Source organism: Neovison vison, chromosome 13 (genome assembly GCF_020171115.1).
Source record: "Neovison vison isolate M4711 chromosome 13, ASM_NN_V1, whole genome shotgun sequence".
In the NCBI taxonomy this organism is placed as follows: domain Eukaryota; kingdom Metazoa; phylum Chordata; class Mammalia; order Carnivora; family Mustelidae; genus Neogale; species Neogale vison.
In genome coordinates this window covers 17,208,329-17,230,394 of record NC_058103.1, presented here as the reverse complement: position 1 = coordinate 17,230,394, position 22,066 = coordinate 17,208,329, and the positions used below count along the sequence as shown (strand labels likewise).

At 57.8% G+C, this 22,066-nt stretch overlaps 1 protein-coding gene across 1 annotated transcript; it reads right to left on the bottom strand.

The window, feature by feature from the left end:
* Nucleotides 1-748: 748 nt before the first annotated feature.
* Nucleotides 749-20,867, bottom strand: VASH1 (vasohibin 1). The gene is made up of 7 exons (XM_044230446.1): nucleotides 19,304-20,867; nucleotides 13,588-13,676; nucleotides 12,426-12,482; nucleotides 10,597-10,671; nucleotides 7,347-7,728; nucleotides 5,446-5,558; nucleotides 749-4,640 (listed from the first exon to the last, which is right to left on the bottom strand). Exons 1-7 carry the CDS (start codon nucleotides 19,604-19,606, stop codon nucleotides 4,568-4,570), a joined length of 1,092 nt encoding a protein of 363 aa, XP_044086381.1. The 5' UTR covers nucleotides 19,607-20,867; the 3' UTR covers nucleotides 749-4,567.
* Nucleotides 20,868-22,066: the final 1,199 nt, after the last annotated feature.

The following is a 22,066-nucleotide window of genomic DNA, read 5'->3' as shown; positions in this document are numbered from 1 at the left end:
CCATACCCCTGGAAGTGAGGGAGTCTTACTGGTTAGCACAGGACCTAATGGGAATTGGCTGGAATGAGGAGGCAATACCCCACCTCTTCTTACAAGTTCAGGTGTTACTCTCAGCTGAATGGATGGAGAGCAGAGGAAAGAAGGGTATATGTGAAAACTAAGGCTGTGGGGTCTAAGAGCTATTTCTGTGCAAGTCCGGTTGCCATGGTTGGGCTAGTCTTAAACATGGGAAGGGGCTTGGAGCGGGAGCAGGGGTGATGGGTGGAACCAGAGGTGTTCTCCAGACCGGTGGCTGTAGCCACCATGGATTCTATGCTGAGACTGTGGGCAACCGTGCTGAGGAGGGATTTCAGATCCCTGTTGCTGTGCTTTCCTGAAATAACCTTTCCTCCGAGGGGAATACTCCTCCTTCCTCCCCTGTCCCTGGGGGACTGCTGGGAACCGGCATGGGAGGAACAGATGCTGGCCCGCAGGGCTCAAGCTGGCTGTGTGAAGGGGAAGGGTTTGTTTACAGCCAGCAGGAAAGATCTCCCAGGTTGGGGTTAACAAGAGCAGAGTGGCTCAGGCAGGCTGAAAGGGATATTCTGGGACCCCAGAAGTTTCACGATGACTACAGGGGCCTCAAGTTTTCGGGTTGGCTGGTTTGGGGCTCCCCTCACTTCTGGCCATGTTCTTCCTGGAGCCACCGAGGCTGACTGGTGGGTGGGGTGGGCTCCAGCCCCAGCATCCAGGGGAAAGGAGACCAGGCTTCCATGTGGTTTCTGCCCGGCCCATGCAACCGGAGCCGGGGAGCTTTTATTCATTTCAGGAAAAAAGTGAGCACAGCGATGAGAGGGGTGTAAAAGTGAGAGAGGAGGGAGCAATACTGACACGGGAAGAGCAAGAAGGACAAAGTCTGGTCCCACAGCCCAACACAAAGCTTGAGGGAGGGGTGGCCCCCATCACCAGGCCCCTGGGCCACGCACACCGGAGAGAAAGGGGAACTTGGGACTCAGGAGCACTAGGATGTGGCAAGGGGGTCAACACTGATGGGCTTGCAGCTAGCACCACAGCAGACTGCCCGGCCTGGGGCAGGCCCCCTCCCACCCTTCAGCTGGTTCCTCAGCGGGAAAGAACGGAGTCTTCAGGACAGGGGTGCTGGGGCACAAAGAACACAGTATGCTGACCTGCCTTGCACTTGCCTTCAAGGCCAGAGGGATGGGCTGGGTGCATCGAAGCCAGAAAGATACTCAGGCAGGAGACCTAGGTGCACATGGACACATGGGCCTCTGGGCATGCTGCTGACCAAAACTGGACCCCATCTCAGAGCCAGAAGGTCGAGTTCGAGATGGAAGGAATTAGGGCGTGTGCTGACAGAGAGGGCCAGAAAACAGACACAGCTGGCTTATGGCCTTTTCTGCTCCTCGGGATCCCCGCTCCAGGCTTCGTGACTCCCCGGCCAGGGGGCTGCTACCCTCCCACGTGTCCACGCCCAGGAAGGATGAGGTCTGGCGTGATGGGTGAGGCGAACATGACTGTGTTGAGGCCATGGGCGGGAGAGGACTGGCAGTTAGTTGGGCAGGAAGGCTCTCTAAACCCAGCTTCCCAGTGTTGGGTGCTGGCACTAAGCACGAGGAGGTGGACTTTGGGGAGCACTCACTGCCACCCCTACCCTTCATTAAGCAGCTTTTTCTGACCTCACCTTGGGGCCTCCTCGGCCAGCAGCCCCGCAACTCCTTCGGGCAGAGGAGCCCCTACTGAGTGCTGGAAGGCAGTCCTGAGTCAGGAGCCAGGCGCCTGTTCCTCACAGGAAGTAGGATGAGGTGAAATCAAGGATGGTGACTAAGGCCCCAAAGTCCCTTCCTCTGCCTCCCCAGAAACTCTGCAGTCAGGCCAGCCCCAGGGAGCGGAGCCTGTGTAAACACGCTCAGGAGGGGAGGAGGGCTTGCTACATAGGAGAAAATGTTAAAAATAAATTAAAAAGCACCGCTGTATCCTGTGGTGGCCATCACAGGCCCGAGGTCTCAGCGAGGAGAGGGTGTGCTGGAGGCTCCCAGCTCAGGGTGATCAGCTCCCTCCTGCGGGCAGCAATAGGGGTGGGCCTCATTCCACTTCCTGCTCCCAGACTGCGTAGGGCAGAGCCTGTGGGCTGAGCAGGTTCCTCCTGTCTCCCTGACCCCAATCCCCTAGCACTCGTCTTCCCTCAAGCCCTACAGGGGTATCTGAATCCCCTCCCCTGCTGATGAGTGGCCTGCACGAGGCACCCACACGTAGACCCGGGAAAGGCCTTGTTCGTTTTCAGCAGCACACCTCCCCAAGTGAGCCGTCTCTGCCTCAGGCCAATGTGGGGAACGTGGGGACCACCACCCCACGCCCTGAGAACCAGGATGGTGAGTCAGGGGTCACAACGGCCCTGGAATTGGCCTGGCTGGGGTACAGTCCGGGGGCAGGTTAGGTGCCTCCGCAGGGCCTGGTGAACCCTGAGGACCCCGAGGGACTGCCCAGCTGGCTTCCTGCTGGGCCTGGCTCCGGGCCCAAGCTGCTGGTGTGAAGAGCTGCCAGCCTCCCGTGCTTCCCTGACGGGCACTCGCATTAGCAAAAGCATCCCGTCTCCCTCCCTCCCTCTTTTCTCCGGTTCTCTCACCCCATCCATCTCCCCGGTCTCCACACCACCTCTGCTGGTGACCCTAGTGGGTCTCTGGTCTGCAGGGAGACTAAGGAAGACAGACATGGGCCAGCTGCCCTCTCTGCGAGCAGCTTCCGTGGCAAGGACCCTGCCCTGGCCCAGCCTGCCCTGGGAAGCCTAGAACTTTCATGATCTCCACCTCAAAGCCTCTCCGTGGACTTCTACCCGGCACAAGCGCGCTCCACCTCAGATTACAAACTGGCATCCTCTTTCATGTTGGGTTTTTAAGTTTTCTGAACTGATAGCCAACATTTAAAAGTCAGGATATTTCACACAAAAATCCAGAGTTCTGGCTTCTGGGGGAAAAAAAAAAATCAGACTATCTGGCGAGGCAGGGACCCTGGCGGAGCAGGAGTAGCCGCTTCAGTGGCCACAGTGCCCACCCAGCCCTGCAGCCCCCCTCCGAGCCCCCGCCTGGCCCTGAGGGCGTGTGAGCTCACCACCCTGGTTCTGATCCTCCCTTTTCCAGGGCCCAGGCCCTGGCTGGATCACAGCCTCTTGGTGAAAAGAAACCTTACCGGTCATCATACCCAGCTGCCTTTCCATCACCTGAATCCGCTCTACAGCTGCCCGACAAGTAGCCGTGCAGGCTTTGCTTGGACACTGCCAGCAGCTGAGAACTCACTATTCCCCAAGCTCCCTGATTCTCAACTCTCCCCACATCCTTCTCTCACTTACACTCCCCTGTCCCCGGGCTCTGCTCCTCTGTGTGGCCAGCTGCACACTTGTCCTACCACCACCTTGTTGCTTCAGCCTCTAGAACCTTCTCCCAACCCTGCCAACTTCTTTCCACTTCTCACTCGCCTGCCAGGTATCTCTCACTCGACAGGCAGGCTGTGCAGACTCCCAGCTGTTCAGATTCTTCCCTGACAAGCTGTGATCATCAATGGTACCCCCAAACCTAGATGGGCTGCTGCATGTGGGGAGATAGGCCTGAGGCACAGGCATCCTGATCGGGTCTTCTTTTCAGAGCGAGGACTGAGGTAACAGAAAGGGGGGAGTAGCAGTGCCTCCTCCCAACCCTTGGGGACTGCCAGGGGATAGCCCCAGGCCCGACTGTCCCACTCTACCCCAGCCACAGTTCCTGAACCCACCAGGCTGGCTCAGTCCCTACAGTCACACTGAGTCCAGTGCAGTTCTGGGCCTTTGGCAAAGCCCAGCCCCTCTGCAGGGAGTCCCCTAGCTCCAGCAACAGGCAGAACTGGACTAAGCAAGGGGACCAGGTAGGGGCCTGGGAGCTCTCCCCACAGAGGTCTCTCCTGGGCTCTCCTACAGCCCGCACAGCACTGTCCATGGGCCACAAGGGCACGAGGGCTCTCCCAGGCCTTGGGCTCTGCTCTTGGGGCAGATGTGGTCTTGTGCCAAGGTCCTGATACTGGCTATACAGCCCTTTCCCAGGATGATTTCTACCCTGCTTCCCGTTCCCTGGGTCAAGATTCTGCCATAGCAGGCAGAACTGGAGGAACACGTCCATCCCTCCTGCCGCGGGCTAAGTGGGGCTGGGAGATTTCCCACAGACTGGATGGATTCAAGTCCCAGAGAGCTGCCGGCAGAGCCAGCAACCCCTCCTTACCCAGCCTTGTGGAACTTAGATCTCCTAAGCACTGGCCTTCTGGTGATGGGCAGATCCATTAGTTTTTTAAGCTTTCCCCAAACACTTTAAACTTCAGTTATTGGGTTAAAAACTCCAAATAAAATACTAACTGCTTCTTGGCCCAAAGTTAGGGGTCCTGGCCCAGTGAGAGGGGCAGCAGCTTGGGTGGCTGAGCTGAGACAGGCTCTTCCTGCTGCCTCTTGCCCTGCCCCCCCATCACCAGCCCCTCGCTCCCCACGAACGAGGCTGGCTCTGGCAGATGGCTGCTGGCCCCCGGAAGTGGCAAGGCTGGCGTACTGCCCCATGCCTCACACCCGAATCTGGTACCCATTGAGGTCTGGCATGGCTTTGGGCTCAGAAGGCTTCTTCTCACCCGATGGCCTGCAGGGAAACAAGAATGGAGAAGGGTAGGGATGAGTGGCTTGGCAGGGAGGTGGGGGAGGAAGGGACAAAGAGTGGCTGCTTCTGGGAGCTCCCCCCCATTCTTCAAGGTGCCCTAGAGGCAGCAGCGAAGTCCATGTGGGAGTGTGCTCCTGGAACCCATGCTGCGTGTGGTCCTGCTCTTTGCTAGAGGCCCCCATCTCCAGCAGCTGGAGGAACAGCTCAACTGTGTAGCCCTCTGCACTGGGAACTGGTTCCCTACCAGAGCCTCCCGGGTGGAAGGGATTAACACTGACCACGGGAGGCCTGCTTGTGCTCCTTAATCATCTCGGAGCTGTGGCTCCTGATAATATTAGAGCAAGAGCCAGACCTATCAGTAGGAGAGAAAGGAGAGGAGGCGGCCTGGTATTTTAATGGGATGTTTCTGCCATCTAGATGGAGGCAAACACCAGAGTTGCAGGGCAAAAGTTAGGTTCAAAACCACCCACTAGCTGCCATCTGATGTTAACCTTTCCCTGGGAGAGCTTATTGTCTGGCGGGAGCCCACCCATCACCACCTCCGTCCCACCTAACACTAACCCTAACCCTAACCCTAACCCATGGGGTAGCCAGTGGGCCAGCGGATGTGGTTTTCCCTGGGGAAATGGGACAGCAATCCACCAACCCACATCATCTCCCTCTGGGGAGGAGAGACAAAAAAGGGAAGGGTGAGAAAAGGGTGAGAGACAGACAGGGATCTAGAAGATGGGAGGGAAAAGCTGCCTTCAGGCTCCCCCAGGCACGACCCCATCAACCCATCCCTCACCGCCTTTCGCTGCGGCTGTTCCTGCGGTGGGGGCTGGACTGGCCCCTCTGCGGGGAGGAAACGTCCTTCTTCCGGTCCTTGGTGGGAGAGGGAGGGCCGGTCCCTTTGCCAATCTTGGTGTGGAGGAAGAAAGAAAGGCACACTTAGGGCTTCCCAGAGTCCCTCCTGCCCGAGGCTGCCCTGTTTCCCAGGGGTCATCCCAAACCTGTTTCCTAGGAACTAAAGCTGCGGGGGCAAGGGTTCCCCAGCCGGGCAGCTTGCACTTAGAGGGAAGATGCTGAGCTTAAAGATACTGTAAGAAGCCCTGGAGAAAAGGGCCATTTACCCATGCCACGTAAGTGCAACAGCTGGGGAAGAAGCCTCTGTGTTCTGGGCCGGGAACCTAACAGTCCAAGGGTGGACACTGGTAATCTCAAGCCGCACAGAAGCTCAGACTGGCAGTCGTGCATGATTAAGGAAAATGAGAAAAGCAAATGAAATATCTTTCATATGACATGATCAGCTTGACCTGATTTTTCAAAACATGGGGTATATGATGGGGCTGCTGGAGAGGGGCAAATAAGGTGGGGAGTCCTTAGCACCAAACAGATTGGGAATCACAGTGCCAAAGAATAGGAAAATCTTAGGGCACCTGGGTGGCTCAGTGGGTTAAAGCCTCTGCCTTTGGTTCAAGTCATGATCCCAGGCTCCTGGGATCAAGCCCCACTTCAGGCTCCCTGCTGAGCAGGGAGCCTGCTTCCCCGCCCCCCCTCTCTTTGCCTGCCTCTCTACCTGCTTGTGATCTCTGTCAAATACAAATCTTAAAAAAAAAAAGAATTGGAAACTCTTGGCTCCGATTCTAGGTCCAACCTGCTCCCTTGAAGGCCTGGTAGGACTCCAGCAACAGGAGCCGCTGGAGGAGGGGGAGGGCCCCCCAGGGCCCCACCTTAGTTGCACAGGGTCACTGCAGTTGGCTTCTACCCTGGACAAGGGTAGTGCCTGGGGCCTGGCAAAGCAGGGCAGCTGAGCTCTGACCCACCCTGCAGGGGGGCACTGTGACATGCCTGCATTCCCCATCTTAAGACTGAGCGCCTGTCCGATCTCATCGCCTTGAGCAAGCGCTCGGGCTCCCTTGTACCTCAGTTTCCTGCCCTGGAAACAGAGCTCCTACCTGCCACTAGCTGCCTCCTGGGTTCCACAGTGACTGACCAGTGGGGAAGGGCTGAACACCCAGGAGGGGCCAGGCAGGCACCAGGGGAGGCACCCCAGTCCAGGGGGACCCAAAGAGAGGCCAAGATTCTGCCCACTGTAAGGCTGGGGGTGGGTGAGCTTCTCAGCATCTCAGCCCACCGGCTGGGGTACAATAGCCTCTCACCGTCCTGCTCACCGCAGGCGGGAAAGAGGCAGAAGGGACGACCACCCTCATGGTCTTCCCATGGTATGAATTTCTTCCCGTTTCTGACTTCCCCCTAGTCCTTTACTGAAGCAGGATTTGGGAGGTCAAGGGTCAGGACATGCAGGACTGATGGTGGCTCCTTGCACCTGCCCCTACCTTTCCCTCCAGACAGCCCCTGATTTCCCAACCAACTGCTCCACCCGAGGGTCGCACCCCTGCCCTACTCCCCAGGTTGCAGGCTCACTCTCCATTCACACCCAGCTCAGCGGCTACTTCCTTCCAGAGCCTTCCCTGGCCTGCCCACTCGAGGGAAACGGGGGGGGGGGCAAGGATGGCCACGTAGATTCTTCACCCCCATCACGGCCCTTGAGACTCACTCCACCTCTGCTAGGGTCGGGGCCAAGGTGAGGGGGTTGGTGGCCTTCCCTGGCGATGTGGCGCACGAGGAAGAGGCAGCCCTTCCACTTCCAGAGCTGGGGGGCGGGGGCGCTCCGCCCCGCCCCCCCACCCCGGTGCCCGCACTGACCTTGAGCCGCATGTCGCGGGCGTGGCGCTCCAGCTCCTTGCGGAAGTCCTCACGGCCCAGCCTCTCCACGTCCAGCACCGAGTGCTTCCACTCGATCTGCTCCACGCTGTGCGGGTCGTGGGACACGCACTGGCCCAGCTTCACCTTCTTGAGCACGTGCCAGCAGCGGCCGTAGGCGGCCTCGTAGTCCAGCACGAGCTCGCTGAGCGTGCGGAAGGCCGGCGGCTTGTACATCAGGTCCTCGCGCCGGCTCATGCCCAGCGCCCCGTAGCGGCCGCCGAAGTTCACCCCCAGCACGATGTGGCGGAAGTAGTTCCCTGAGAAGTAGGTCTTGAAGCTGATGGGGAAGCGCTCCAGGGTGGGCATGCTGTTGGTGAGGTAACTGGGCCCGCCAGCCCCGCTAAGGAAACAGCCAGCAGAGGAGCAGGGGCCACCCCCGCAACCTGACCCCGAACCCAACCCCGACCTTGGGACCCACACCCCAGGGGGGCCCTCCACCCTGGCTCCCAAGGGCGTCCCCTGCGACTGGTCCCAACGGCATCCTGTTCTCCTGCCCGGAGCCTGGCATGCAGTAGGTGCTCAATAAAATAACCTGTCGGGTCAGGGCTCTCAGTCATTCAAGGCTGCTAGGATGTCAAGGGGGCTCCCGAACTATCAACAGCTAACCGTGAGCTCCCCGCTGCAAACTGCAGGGCTCGCCACAGCTCTGGTGGCTAAAGGAGAGAGAGGAGGCCCCCGCCGCACCACTGTCTCCCTCCCCCTGTCAGCCACACGCATGTCCCCTCACCCGCCCCCCACTCGCTCTCAGACACATTCTCTCACATTCCCTCTCTCTCTCACACTTCCTCCCCCACGCAGACGGTTCTGTTCTCTCTCTCTCGCTGCTGCTCCCCAGTCACACAGCCCTCACACAGCCAAGCTCCCGGGGCCCAGGAGGCCGGCAGGGCCTGGGCCAGCTGCCCACTCTGGCCTCTCACCCCGCCCGCCGCACTCATTCAGTCTCTCCGTCCTTCGTTTCCCACTCAGGACCTTCTGCTCAGCTCTTCCCTTCGACCAGAGGCCCGCCTCCTGCCCACCTTAGCCTGCCCCTCTCCTGCCTTAGGCCCAGCGGTCATGGCTGACCTCGCCTTCTCATGCGAGTGGGCTCTTCTGTTTCTTTCCTCCATGACACGCTCACCGCAAACTGTAATGATCTGACTTCTTTGTCTGCCGGCTTATCTTTGTGTCCCCTGGCAGAATGCAAACTTCTGAGAACAGGGACCTTGCCTGCCCACGTTTCTTGATGCCTGTCTGGGGCTCAGCCCAGAGCCAAGGACCCAACAGTACTTCGTGAGCAAATGAGCCAAAGGAGATGAACGGGTAAGAGCTTGGATCAGGTGCCCCAGAGAGGCCCTGTGCCAAGTGTCCTCCACGCACTGACTTGATTGGTTTTCCTAATAATCTTGCAAGGCAGGCACGCCAAGTCCGCCCTTTGACAGAGAAGGGCCCTGAGGGGCTAGCTTGGGGTCACACAGTAAGAGGCAGAGCTAGGATTCAGGTCCAGATCCACCTGTCCCCGTAGTCCGTGCTCTCAGCTACTATGGTACTTACTGAGCCTGACTCTGTGTGAGGGCCTGAGGGTGCAGAGATGAACAAGGCAGGCACCCAGGGCGCCCCAAGGACGAGGCACAGGAGCAAACTCAGTACAGCACCCGCCGTGTGTGCGGCAAGCTGGGGGGCTGTGGCCGTTCTGTGGAGGCCAGAGGGAGGGGCCCCAGGCCAGATGAGAGCTGCTCTTGTCATCTTCCTGTCCAGGAGATGCCAGGTAAACTCTGAAAGGCCTCTGGGACTGTGGGATCCTGCCTGGGCCAGCTTTAGGTGAGCTCTGGAGGGAGGAAGCAGAGTCCCCCTCCTTTCCCTCCTACAGTGTGGGTGGGAGCCTCCTGAAGAAGAAAATGTGGGGTGCCAAAGGGGGTGCTGGCAATGGCCCCGAGTGTGCAGGCTGGCCTCAGGTGCATCCCCTCCAAGAACCCTTTGGACAGGGCCATGCCCTCAGGCTCTACTGAGCGGGCCTGCCTGTCAGCAAACCATCACCACAGTGGAGTGAGCTCTGGGGGCCTCTGAGGGAGGGGGGCTAAGGAGGCACCCCTGGGGTCTTGGTGTATAATTTAAGATAGGTGTGTCTATGAGGGGTTGGGGGGGTGGTCTTCTCCAAGTCTTCCTTGGAGAAGCTGTGCTCCTGGCCTGACTATCATGTTCTCCTCCCCAGGGAATGGAGTCCTTGTTCTGGTAGGCAGCTCGTCCCCGGCCCTCTCGGCAGCGCTAGGCCCAGCACCCATACCGGGGGTCGGGGGGAGACAGAATACTTAAGGTACTATGGGAAGCAGGAGATGGGACGGCTGGGCAGGGATGAATCAAGACTGGTAAGACTGAGTGATGGGCACGTGGGATTCATTACCATGTTCCGTTTGTACAGGCTTAACATTTTCTGTCATGAAGCAAAACCAAAGGCTGTATCTAAGGCACAGACGAATTCGAGCAGAGAACAGGCCATGAACACCTGTCTCCCTCCTGCTCCGACTCGGGGCTGGGCTGTCCCACCTCACTCCCCTGGTGAGCCCGCTATAGGCCTCAGTCTGCCCTTTGGATGGGGGTGACCCAGAAACTCTGCCTTTTTAAAGAGGCGTTTTTGTTTCAAAGACCCCATCCATCATCTCCACGAATCAATGTGTCCTGGAAATGCCAACATTTGGGCATTCAAACGGATTCTCCCAGACTGTCTGGTTCTCAGAAATGGCACGACAGCCTTTGTGAGACAATACGCCCAGATTTTGGGTTCAGAGAACACAGTCACGGTGTCTACAAGATTCAAAAAAGATCTGCCTAAGGGTGTCCAGGTGGCTCAGTCAGTTAAGCATCTGTCTTCGGCTCAGATCAGGATCCCAGGAATGGATAGAGCCTGGCGCTGAGCCCCCTGCTCAGGAGGGAGCCTGCTTCTCCCTCTCCTTCCTCTCACCACTTATGCTCTCTCTCACTCTCTCTCTCAAATAAATAAAATCTGGCGGGGGGGGATTGGCCTAATACGCCTGGAAAGTCAGCAACTGAGGTGTTGGGGACTGAGTCCCCCAAGAGCTCCTTCACTTTGGGACCAAGTTCAAGACGGCTGGGAGGGCCTCAGAGCTCATTCAGCCCTCCGCCTCCCAAGGAGGAAGCTGGAGCCCAGAGAGGGGAGCTCACCTGCCCCTAGTCTCTGAGGGCCAAGGAAGGATACATTCCCAGGATCACGGCTTCCAGGCATTTGATTGGCAGAGCCTCTTTGGTCATTTCCTTGGCCAGGTCCATCAGCCTGGGGGAAGGGAGTGAGAATGATGATGTCCCCCTTCCAGTGGGGGAGGGTCAGCAGGAGGGAGCAGGGGCTCTAGAAGTGCTACAGAACAGAGCGCCCCAGCTCAGGCCCAGCATCCCCCCAACCCCCAACCCAATCTGTCCTGAGCCTGAGGGATGGGAGAAGAGGCAGGCACTAAAGATAAAGAAGGAGGTCCCATCTCCCTTTCCTACCCTCCTTTCATTTCCTTCTCCTACCCCAGACTTTCCCACTCCAAGGACTTCTGGGAGGGGGAAGCATGAATTGGGGGGGGGGTGCATTGGTAGGCAGGTCTTTGACACCCGCGGGGCTGGGGGCCTTCTATGAGGATGGTGTTTGCGGGGGCCAGTGGGAAAGCATGCCAAGGATGCCGGGACTTTGGCATTGCTCTTGTCCCTTTTGGAGCACAGTGACTCTTGACTCAACCATGGCTTCTCCAAAGAGCTTGTAATTGATTACAACTGTCCCCCGTAGCTGGCCAGCTGCCCGGAGCCTAGACACAGGCTCTCAGGCAGTTAGTGACAACCCAGGCAGTTAGTGACCTGAACTTGCAATTCAGGCCACTTTGGGACAGACTATCCCTGAGGCCTCAGGGGAAGGAGGAAGTTCCTTCCTCATTAAGTGCTGCTCCCAGGCTGGGGAACGCAGCCTGGCCACTGGCTTTGCCCAGGAGGGTGCTGGATTCCTCCATCACCCTGAGGCTGGAGCGGGGCCCCCAGCACCCAGCAGCCACAGGATAGTAAGAGCCAAGCTCTTTGGTTAGAGAGGCTGGCTTCTACCCAGGGCTTTGGAGAAGGGGTAATGAAGACAGTTAGCAAATAGACCATTTTAAGTATTTTTCTTAAGAAAGCAAACATGGACAGATTATACATGGAGAAAGATGTAAAATTCACATTAATTTTTAAAACACAGGGTTTTAGGGGTGCCTGGGTGGCTCAGTTAAGTGGCTGCCTTCAGCTCAGGTCATTGGTCCTGGGATTAAGCCCCACAGCAGGCTCCTTGCTCAGCAGAGAGCCTGCTTCTCCTTCTCCCTCTGCTTGCCAGTGTACCTACTTGAGCTCACTTGCTCTCTGTCTGTCTGTCTCTCTCTAATAAATAAATAAAACAGGGTTTTATACTTTGGGCTGAGCCACCAGACCCAGCAATGGCATTCACTCTTCACCCCTGTGCCTTCGGGGCTTCTTTGGGGTGAAACCAGCTAGGCACCTTCAAGGACTGGCAGAACGGGAAGTGACAGATGCAGTGCTCTCTCCAGTGGGGTCCCTGTTTCTCAGACACTGGCCTTGTACTAAAGGACTAGAAGAGCATCTAATAAGGCAAACGGGGCAGCAGACAGGCCCCTACAACAGGGAGTCTGTGGACAGCTGCAAGGAAAGGAGAGAATGGGAGGCCTGGCTCTCTCCTGCTAAGCTCACCTCTTAATTTAAAAGAAGAGAGAGAGAGAGAAAGATGAGGCTAGACATCTACCTGGGACACCCTCTGTCATCACCAAGGCAAGGTGGGCGGCTGCCCATCACTCTCCCAGCTCAGCAAGGATATTGGGGTTTCCTTTCCATCAAGGGAGCCCTGGATATTCATCCTGGGCAAGAGTTCCCCCTTTATGACCACCTCAGAGCCCCACGGTGGTATTTGCCCCCACTCGCTGGCTCCCCAGGGAAGTGTCCCTGCGCCTGTCTCTCCCCAGGCACTCCAACCTGGCTAGGGGCACTGTTAGCCTGGGTGCTTCCCAAACTTACCCTGTCAGAGGTCTGCTCTTCTTAATTTCAAAGAACTGTGTCCCCGTGTGATTGTACCTGGGGGTACCAGTTAAGGGTTTCCTAGCTGGGTCTGGAAGAGATACATCCCTCTGCCCCCACCCCTACCCCAGACCGCGGGCCCAGCACTCCCGGAGTACAGACTGGATAAGAACCCCCACAAAGCACTGTCACAAGGCACTCGAGACTGGAATATTGGAAAGGAGAGGACGCCAGGCCAGCCAGGGCTGGGAGACGAGCGCACAGCTCTCTGCAGCACGTCATTTTCCAACCAGCTGAGGAGCAATGTGCATGGACAGGAGGCTGGAGTGGGGGTCCCAGTGCAGCTCGACAGCCAGGAGCTGCTCCTGAGTCAACTGCCTTCCCCAGTTCGGGCTCCAGCGTCCCCACTGGGACAATGGAAGGGCTGGGCCTCGTTTCCTGTAATGAGTCTGTCTTTTCTCCTGCTGAGGCCCCAGGCCTGGACCTTCCATCCCTGTCACATCTGCTGCTGGAAAGGCCTAGGGAGAGGACGCAGGACACACAGCTCTGGGCAGGCAAAGGGGGTGGAGAGGCCCAGAGCAGGGATACTGAGGAATCGGGCTTGCATGGCAGGGGTCAGGTCTTTCCATGCTAGGCAGCTGGCCTCTTACAAGGGAAGAAAAAGGCAAAGAACTAGGAGAATGTTCCAAGATGTAGAATTTACTTCCTGGAGCATAACACCCTTTTTCTCCTCCACTGGCCTCCGCCTACCCTTTTTAAACCAGCTGTTAAACAGCCCCAAGGGAGCTTCCCCTCTCTCCTCCTGCTGGTCTGGATGGCCAGCAGAGGAGGAGGTCTGTGCTGGGGGATCTAGGCCTGACGATCTCAACATCTCAACGGCAGGTCCCTCAAGAGACATTTACGTGTCACCCGGAGGACAGGGAAGTGGGTGGTGGAGAGGCCGGGGCGGGTCCGGCCCTCTTCCGATAAAACCTTCACACAGCCCGGCTGTGCTGACCACTGGACAGCCACAGAGACATCTGTGAACGGCACTCGGGTGTGGACTATGGAACTGGGCTGCTCTGCTGATGCCTCTCCAGCCCTGTCTGAGGACGGCCTGCCTTGGCCTCTGGACCAGCAAGCCAGCCAGAGCGTGGCCATGACCCCGAACCCCGGAGGATACTGCAGCTCCCTGATGTAGCGCTGCACGGCTTCCAGGCGCTCAGGGACAGGCGTAGAGGGTGGGAACGTAGGCACACTCGGTATGGGAATCTAGGAGCAGAGAAAGGGCTCAGGTCAGAAGAGGGAGGCTCACCCTGGGGCTTCCAGCCCACCTGCCTGCCACCCAGGACTCGCCCCCAGGGAAGCCCCCACCTGGAGACAGAGTCCCCCTTCCCTCCTGTCCTGACTCTCTGTCCTTGGCAACTCCTTCCAGAGACTGTGGTCAAGCCACCACCACCCCTCCATCCCCCCACCCCCGCCAAGGCCATTTCTCTCCCTCCTGGCACTTGACAGCATTCCTGATTTGGAGCCTCTGTTGATGTTTAGATTTTATGCTTCTTCCATAATTTTAAGAAAACACAGGTTGGCTCCCCAGCTGTTTTGAATCTTAAATATTCATTAACTTCCAGGCTTAACAAGAATGTCAATATTGGGGTTGAGTTCATTTGCATTGTGGTTTGCTCTGGTTCCAGTGTGGGATCAAAGTGGATCTACCTGGTGTCCCTTCCTGCCCCCTTGCCCCCCAGGGCCCTGCCTGGGCTGGGGGAGTGCTCCAGAGCCCAGTATCACGGGCATTCCAGCCGCAGCCGGAAATGCTGAGGTGGTCGCTGCTGGAGGAACAGGTTTGGGGACAGATCTTGCCGGGGACCTACTTGCCATGGCCTAGCTGCTTTGGAGGGGTTTCATGGATGCCCAGGAGCCCCCTTCTCAGGCCAGGGGGCCTGAATTCTTGCAGTTTGGCTGCGACAAGTCAGTGAGGCAGAGGTGGCCAAGAGGAGTGCCAGCTAGAGTTGTCTGGGGTTACGAGACACACGTCTTTAGGTAGAAGAACCGGACTTCACAGACAAGGCCTACCTGTCTGGGCTCCCCCTGGGCCACCAGGACATCTTGCTGGGAGGTGGCCTCAGGCTCACCTGAGAGCCACAGAGAGGTCTCCCTGCTGCCATGCCTCCACCCCCACATCCTTCCAGGGCACACAGAGACCACCCCGCAGGCTGAGGCTGCATGGACAGGGGTATGGGTGAGCCAAAGGGCAAAGCAGGAGCCCTGTCTGTGAACTTGGCCTAGGGCTGGGGAGGGAGAGGTTCTCCCCGTCATGAGATGCTGAGCCCACAGGGCACAGCCTTCTAAATTACAGGGCTACGATGTCTGGGGCTCTAATGTGGAGGGAGGGGACATGCCAGTGATCACCGTACACTCACATGTGGGTGCCCCTGCGGACAGGGGGACAAAGGACAGTCTCGGACAGACCCCTACTCACGCCAAAGGGTGAAGAGGCAGGAGGGAAGGCCCTGCTGGCAGAGTCCAGAGGAACAGCTCTGCATGAACTTCCTGTCTCTTCCTTGCTGGTCCCCTCCTTCCTGTCTGGGCAGTCCCGAGCAGCTGACACCTCTCTCTGGAGGAAGCTACTTCCCCTTTCATATCACACGGCTGCCCAAACTGACGTGGCCACTTACAGTCACCAGGGGGATAAAAGTCCCAAGAATGGGCATGGCGGGGGGAGGGCATTCTCCCACTTCCTGCCTAACCACTGTGAGCCAGATGAGCTCCAGAACTCTGAGGGCCTGGCCTAGCCTTCCCTGATCAGGATATGGGGGGAGGGGAAGAGGGAGAGGAACTGGAGAATTCCTTTGCAGTGTACCATGAACAGCAGGGTGCCTGACCTCCTCAGGTGGAAGGTCTCTGAGAGGCAAGTGGGTCATCCCCTTCTCTAGTGAGGCCATCCAGGGGCTTCCAGGGGCTTTGGACAGAGAGTGAAAAGATGCCCTCCCTTGAGCCACTCCAAACAAGGACGGAGCTCCAGTCGGTGAGAGGGTCCCTCACCGACGCTTACCGGAGCCAGCCTTGGGTCAGGGCATCGGCTGCCCTGACAGAGAACCTAGGGATTGGTTACTCTGGGAGAAGGAAATGACTCCAGGAGAGGCAGAGAAAGATGTGGGATTCACAAGAGGGGCCTCAAAGGCCCCCACCACTGAGGCTTAGCTGGAAGGAGCCATGTGGCCAGCTGCATGACTCACATTACGTGTTAACTAGTATAGACAGGGCCGATGCCGTTCTGAACGTTCCTATACACACTCATTTGCTCAAACACACACACACACACACACACACACACACACACAGAGATTCTGTACACCCAAATGGTCCGGCCTGCATTAGGACTGGAGCCTGGATTTGCACCTTGAGCCTCACCTGTAAAGCAGGAGCCAGGAAGTGTCAAGGAGTAGTTAAGTGAGGTATGTGGCAGTGAGTGGTGTCTGCTCCCCAGATCCTTCCAGGACAACTCCTCTTCCACTACCAAGGCCAAAGGTAACCCTTACTCCAAGACCCCCTGAAGTCCTGAACTCTACCAAGACATTCTCCCTGGTGGAGCCCATTTCAACCAGCACAACAGGGAGGCTTCTGGGAGGCAGAACAGCCCACAGATGAAGGTGTAGACCAGACCATCATGATCCAAATCCCAGCTCTGCCATTTCCCAACTGGCATCAAGTTCCTGAACATCTCTCTGTGCCTCAGAGGCCTCATCTGTGAAATGGGCACTGTAACAGAACCAACCTCACAGCCTAAAGGAGATGCTGCACATTGAGGCCTTAGAACAGGGACTGGCATAGGGCCAAGGTTCGATTCTTGTCCAGCATCACTACCGTGTGGGCCAAAATGACTGGTCAGCATGTGCTGATGCTGGCTGTGTTACCTCTTTGGAGATGTTCAGATTCTCATTCTGTAGGAGCTCGGTGGCCAGAGCCACGGTCAGAAGACCTTCAGCAGCTGGCGTTGGGAGCAGGGGCCGCTGAGCATTTAAAGGTGGTGGCAGCTTGGAACATCAAGGAGAGATTCTTAGGTAAGGACACACGGTGTGCCTGCACCTGACATCCTTTTAGAAGTGGGCTGTCCTTCAACAAACTGTATCATCCTCTAAAGGCTGTTCCCTCAAAGCACCGGGGGGTGATGGCGGCTGCACCCTGGGCCGTGCTCCATTTGTGAGGTGCACATACTCCGTGCTCACCTTTTCACACGCTCCACTCCAACAATTCCTCCTGAAATCCCTCGGACACCGCTGTGGTGACTGTCCCCATTTTACAGCTGAGGACACTGAGGCACAAGGAGGCTGCGTGCCTTCCTCACACAAAAACAGTTATGAGAGAATCAGGATTTGCATATGCTGGATTTTTCTGCCCAGCTCTTTGTATCACACTGCTACACTGGGGGGCTCCCAGGCTGAGCCAAGGGGCAGGGGCCGGACTGGGAGCACAAAGGGGGAAGGCAGGTGGGGAGGACGTGGTGGGGACTGTGGCCCGTCAGGGGAGGGGGACGCGTCCTCAGGGCCAGCTGCCAGCTGCTATGTGGGATCGCAGATTCTCTGTTCCCGGATCGTCTCATTTTCTGAAAAGGTGCCCAAAATCTGGATCTTTATATGAAATCTCCCAATTCTACATTTTGGCTCCAGTGATCTTTTAAAACAGTGCGCCATCCCAACAAAACAGCTCTTGGGCCCGCCATGATGTGAGAGAGTGCCTCTATGCCACCTCCAGGGGCACGGCCACTCAGGCAGGGCCCAGCCCAGGGGTCGGTCGTCTCTGCTGCTGGCACCAACCCCCAGTGCTTCCCAGACTCTAGGGCTCCTTTCTATTCTGGGCTAAGGTCCAAGAGGAACCTCGTAGGGATGTGCAGCTTTTCTGTCTGTGACCTTTGTCCTGTGGCGTAAGGAGGGTGAGACTGGAATTTTTCCAGGCTGCTCACAAAACCCCTTCCACTCCACCGGACGGTCAGTCACAACATCCCCTCCACACCTGGCCAGGAGCTTCATTCCTTCATGGGTGTCCTTCCTAGACATGAAGGCTGAAGATGGCAAGACTACAGACTAGTCGCTAACGAATTTGCAGATCTTTTTTAGTCTTCGGGAATGGTAACAGTTTTGCAGGGAACCATTCACACTCTCCCACAGCCCGATTTAGACATAAGCAAGGTGGTTGGGGAGCTGTCTGCCAACCCCCCGCTTGCTGCTGTGGGAGATGCGTTGGGTGCTGGCCCTCCTGGAGCTGACCCCGTGGGAAATCTAGCCTCCCGTCCTGACGGAAGATGTGCAGAGAGGTAACAAACATCCGCTAACAACCACTGGCTTCAGCCTACTGTCTGTTAAATGCTTTGACACATAGTCTCTCACTGAATTTTCCCCACAGTCCACTCCATCGCACAGGTGAGAAAACTAGCTCACCAAGGTTGAGGGTCTGCTTGAGTTCACATGGGGAGATGGGCGATCCAAACCAACATTCATATCTTTTGACACAATGCTTCCTTTCCAGGAATTTATGCCAAGGAAATAATCAGAGACGGACCCCCAAATGTATGTTTTAGAATGTTCACCACGTGTTCATCTTAAGAATCAAATATTAGAAACAATATCCAATCACAGGGGATTAGCCTCATAAGTTCCAAGTTTCTACATAGGACGATAATGTAGCCATACATAATCAATCCACATTTTATCTCCCCTGGAAATATGAGGGTGTTGCTTAACCTTCAACTTCTGAATTCCCTTTTCCCAGAAGACAGCTTCTGATGGCTCTACTGATAACTTGGTAAAAATGAAACAAAACAGACTGTCTTCATGTCTAGTCTACGTGAAGGGCCGCTGTCCCTAGCTCCCTACTCACCTGAGGAGGCACGACTAAGCACTGGGCACTGACCTTTGCCCCAAGTGCTTTTCTTTGGGCATTTCTGCATTGGGGAGAGTGTTTCCTTAGTCTCAGCTGTAATGCCAAAAAAACCCCAAAACTATGCATGTGAAAACCGCGAGCACTCTTTCACCCAGCAAATACACGCCTGTGCCTGTCCTGTGCCAGGTGCACAGAAGGTCCTGGAAAGACAAAGATGAATGAGACACAGCCTCAGCCTTCCTGGGGAACACAACTGAAGGACAGCCATCCCGGGGCCAGCTCTACACGGAAAGATGATTTAACTTTACCCCTCTCCACAGGCCCTTTTCGGACTGCCCTCGCCTCCAGCAGAGCAGAGGACATGGAACCGGAAAACCTGTGGTCTCGGGTCCTGGCTCCATGGTTACTTACTAGCGGTGGGACCCTGAGTTCCTGCCTGAGTTCCCATCTGTAAAAATGGGACCTCAAAGCCCACTCGTTCCTCAAGGCTGTCAGAGAACTCAGAGGGATGAGGCACGAAAACATTTTCTCAGTATCTGAAGCCCTGTATCCTCCTTAGTCCTTCATTACCTCTCTGCCCACAGTTCACTGGCTTAACAAATAAGATGTAAGCCACACTGGTGCACTTGTTAATCTGCTGCCCGGCTCACAAAACATGGGTATTTAAAAAGAGATGGCTGGTTCAGTCAGAAGAGCATGCAACTTTTGATCTCGGGGCATGAGTTCGAGCCCCACTGGGATACAGAGATGACTTAAATAAATAAACTTAACAAAAAAATAAAAGGAGATGGAAGAGCACCTGCTGGAAACAGGGTATGCAGACCTCACAGAACCTCAGTGGCAGCTGAAAGAAAATTCTTCTGGACAGGTACAACCTATCTGTGTTTTCAAAGTGTTACCATGCCAGCGGTCCCCTACCCCACAAAGGAAAGCGTGGTTTTGTTTTCCCAGCCCCAATATGACCAAAAGCCTGGATACTAACTCCCCTCCCCCAAGCCACACACATACCCATCCCTCACCTTGGGCAGGTCTGTGGCCCCACGGATCCGTTGGGCCACCTTCTCTCCATCGGGGTGGATCTTGGCCACGTGCTTCCACATCCTTTCCCAGGTGGCCTCGTCCACAGGCAGCCCACCCCGGTTGACAAAGAAGGGGATGCCTCCATCTCGCAGGTCCTCTTCGCCTTCCTCTTCTGGCTCATCATCTCTCTGGGCTGAGGCCCCTTCGCTGGTCTCCAGACGTCTGACCCCAGAGGGGGTGACAGAGGCAGTGGGGGCAGCGCCGCTGCTGCCACCCCCCGCCACTTTCTTCCCCCCGGGCATCCCCAAATCCTTGATGGGGGTGGGAGTATATATCAGGAGGCAGGAAAAAAATAGGTGGCTCACAGGGGGCCTCCCACACACCAGCTGCAGAGATAACACATGGCCAAACAGAGCGTAAGGCGCCTTTAAGAAACCAGGGCGTGGCTCCTGTACAATAAAATACTACTCGATAAGGAAAAAAAAAAAAAAAATCAGTGCCTCAACGTGAAGTAGGGGATAGAGAGGTGGTTGTCTGGGGTCAGCCTTAGAGGCTTTGTTCTTTTTGTGAAACGGAATAAAGAGAACACACCCCAAGTTGGCAGCCTTCTCAAAGCTCCCCCATTTGACAGCGAGAACAATGACGGCAGCAGTCTGGGCTTGCAAAGAGAAAAGTCGGAGGGAAACTGAGGCCAAACAGCTCCGACCTGCGGCCACAGAGGGTCAAGGCACCGGTGCTCAGGCCGACCCGGCTCCCCAAGTCCCAGTTTTGGAGAGAACAGATTTCTCTGCAAAATATCGCACGCTCAAGGCAGCGTGCGCTCCGGGGAGCACCGAGGCGACTCCTGGCCGCATCAGCTCCGAGCCGGGACCCCCGAACGGGAGGGTGGCGAGGAGGCGCGCTTTCTTCGATGCGACGAGCCGGGGAGCCAAGACTCGCAGCTGGCGGGGCGCGGGGAGGGGGCGCGCGCCGACGCGCTCATTCCACGCCCGCGGCCAACTCCCCGCACAAAGTGGGCTTTGTCTCGGGCCCCCGTCCCCTCACCCCCGGGAAACAGCAGCGCAACTCCCAGAGGGGGAAGGGCGCGGCGGGGAGCGCCAAGGCCTCGCCGGTCCCCAGCCGGGCGCGCCTCAGCGGGCGGACAGCGGGCACTCGGCGCCGCTCAGCGCCAGCCGAGCCATCGCGGGGCGCGGGTCCCGTTCCCGGGCCCGGGGTTCAGCGGGGCCGACTCGGGCGGCGCGCAGAGGCCAGGCTGAGGTCACCGAGCGGCGGGCTCCGGCCGCGCGGTCGCAGCCTCGGAGTGGCTGCGGCATGGGCGGTGGCGCGGCCGGCCTGGGCGAAGGATGCTCCGCGGCGGTCAGCTCGCGCTCCCGCTGCCCCGGCTGGGATGGGGCAGGATGGAGGCGCGGAGGATGGACCGCCGGACTGGGAGGGCTCGAGGCTCGCGCAGCCACAGCCCGCGGATGGAGCTGGAGGCGAGTGACAAAGCCTTGGCGAGCGACAAAGGCTCGGCGAGCGCGGGCTGCGCGAGTCCCCGGAGAGCAGCCCGCCGGGCGCGGGGTCCACGCGCAGGTCGCGGCTCGGCTGCTCCTTGAGGCTTGGGCGGCCGCCGCCCCCGCCGCCCCAGGGCCCAGCTGCCTCGGGCAGCGCGCGTCCCCTGCCCGCCCGCCGCCCACCGGGCTCGACTCCCGTCCGCGCCGCGCATGCGCTCCGTCCCCCACTTAAAGGGCCAGCGCGTTCCCGCCGGGCCCTCCGCCGCCCGCCCCCCGCCCCGCGTCCCAAGTTATTTCCAGGAGGCAGGAGGTCGTCCGCTCCGCTCCCACCTCTTTCTCGGGGCGCCGCGAAGCCGGCGCGGAGCCGCGGAGGAAGTTCATAGCGTGCGGCGCAGAGCGCTAACTGCACCGAGGTTCCGGGCTCGGGAGGCCCGCGGTCGGGAATTTCCTAAAGGAAGCACCTCGCCGGGGCCCTCGGGGGGTCGGCGCGAGAGCTCCGGCTTGGAGGACCGGGTTCTAGACAGGACTCAGAGTCTAATTTCCCGCGGGACATCCTCCATATCGCTTCCCTCAGTGGGCCTGGGTTTCCCGATCTGTCAGCCGAGCTCGTCGCACCCGGTGAGCGCAGAGTCCTCCTGGAGTGCGGGCTCCCTAAAGGAGGACATCTGGGGGTTAGGGTCCGACCTCTGGAAGAGAAAGGGTTAAAAGCCAACCAGTTCCACCCCGAGTGGAGACCAGTGGGAGGGGGATGCGCGGAGTTTGCCCCTAGTTGGCTTCCCTGGACCCTGGCGGTGGGCGTCCCCGCACCGCAGGCAGAGGGGCTGCTGCGCCCCAGGGTTTGGGGACCGCGCGACCCGTGGGAGTGTGAGGCGACAGTCCAGCAAGGTCCAGCCGGCTCAGAAGAAGGGGGAAATACTGCTTGCAGGACTGCAGAGGCCCAAGGCAACCTTTACTTCCCTTCCACAGAGCAGTAACGGGGAATAGGTGCCAACAGGGAGCCGAGGGAAAGAACTTTCCAAAGGAGACTGATAGCCTTGGGTGGTTTAAGACTTGTGGTCTCCTTTCTCCCACCAGGAGTTAGTATGAATGTGGCGGCAGGGAGGTGGGGTGGTAGAGCAGATTTCTGGGCTCTGGCCTGCCTACCTGCAGGTGCTGATTGCTTAGGTCTGTAATGGCTGCATTTCTCACCACCCCTCTCTGATAAGCTGAGGTTTCTACACCTGGGCTGGGGCAGCGGAGGCCTTGGAGAATCCGGAATTGCTCAGTGGT

Excerpts from the sequence above, each read along its gene's own strand:
- VASH1 (XM_044230446.1), bottom strand. The coding sequence starts at position 19,606 with ATGCCCGGGGGGAAGAAAGTGGCGGGGGGTGGCAGCAGCGGCGCTGCC. Across the intron at positions 13,677-19,303 it reads GGGCCACAGACCTGCCCAAG|ATTCCCATACCGAGTGTGCC; the intron begins GTGAGGGATGGG and ends CTCTGCTCCTAG. Across the intron at positions 12,483-13,587 it reads CGCTACATCAGGGAGCTGCA|GTACAATCACACGGGGACAC; the intron begins GTATCCTCCGGG and ends TGGTACCCCCAG.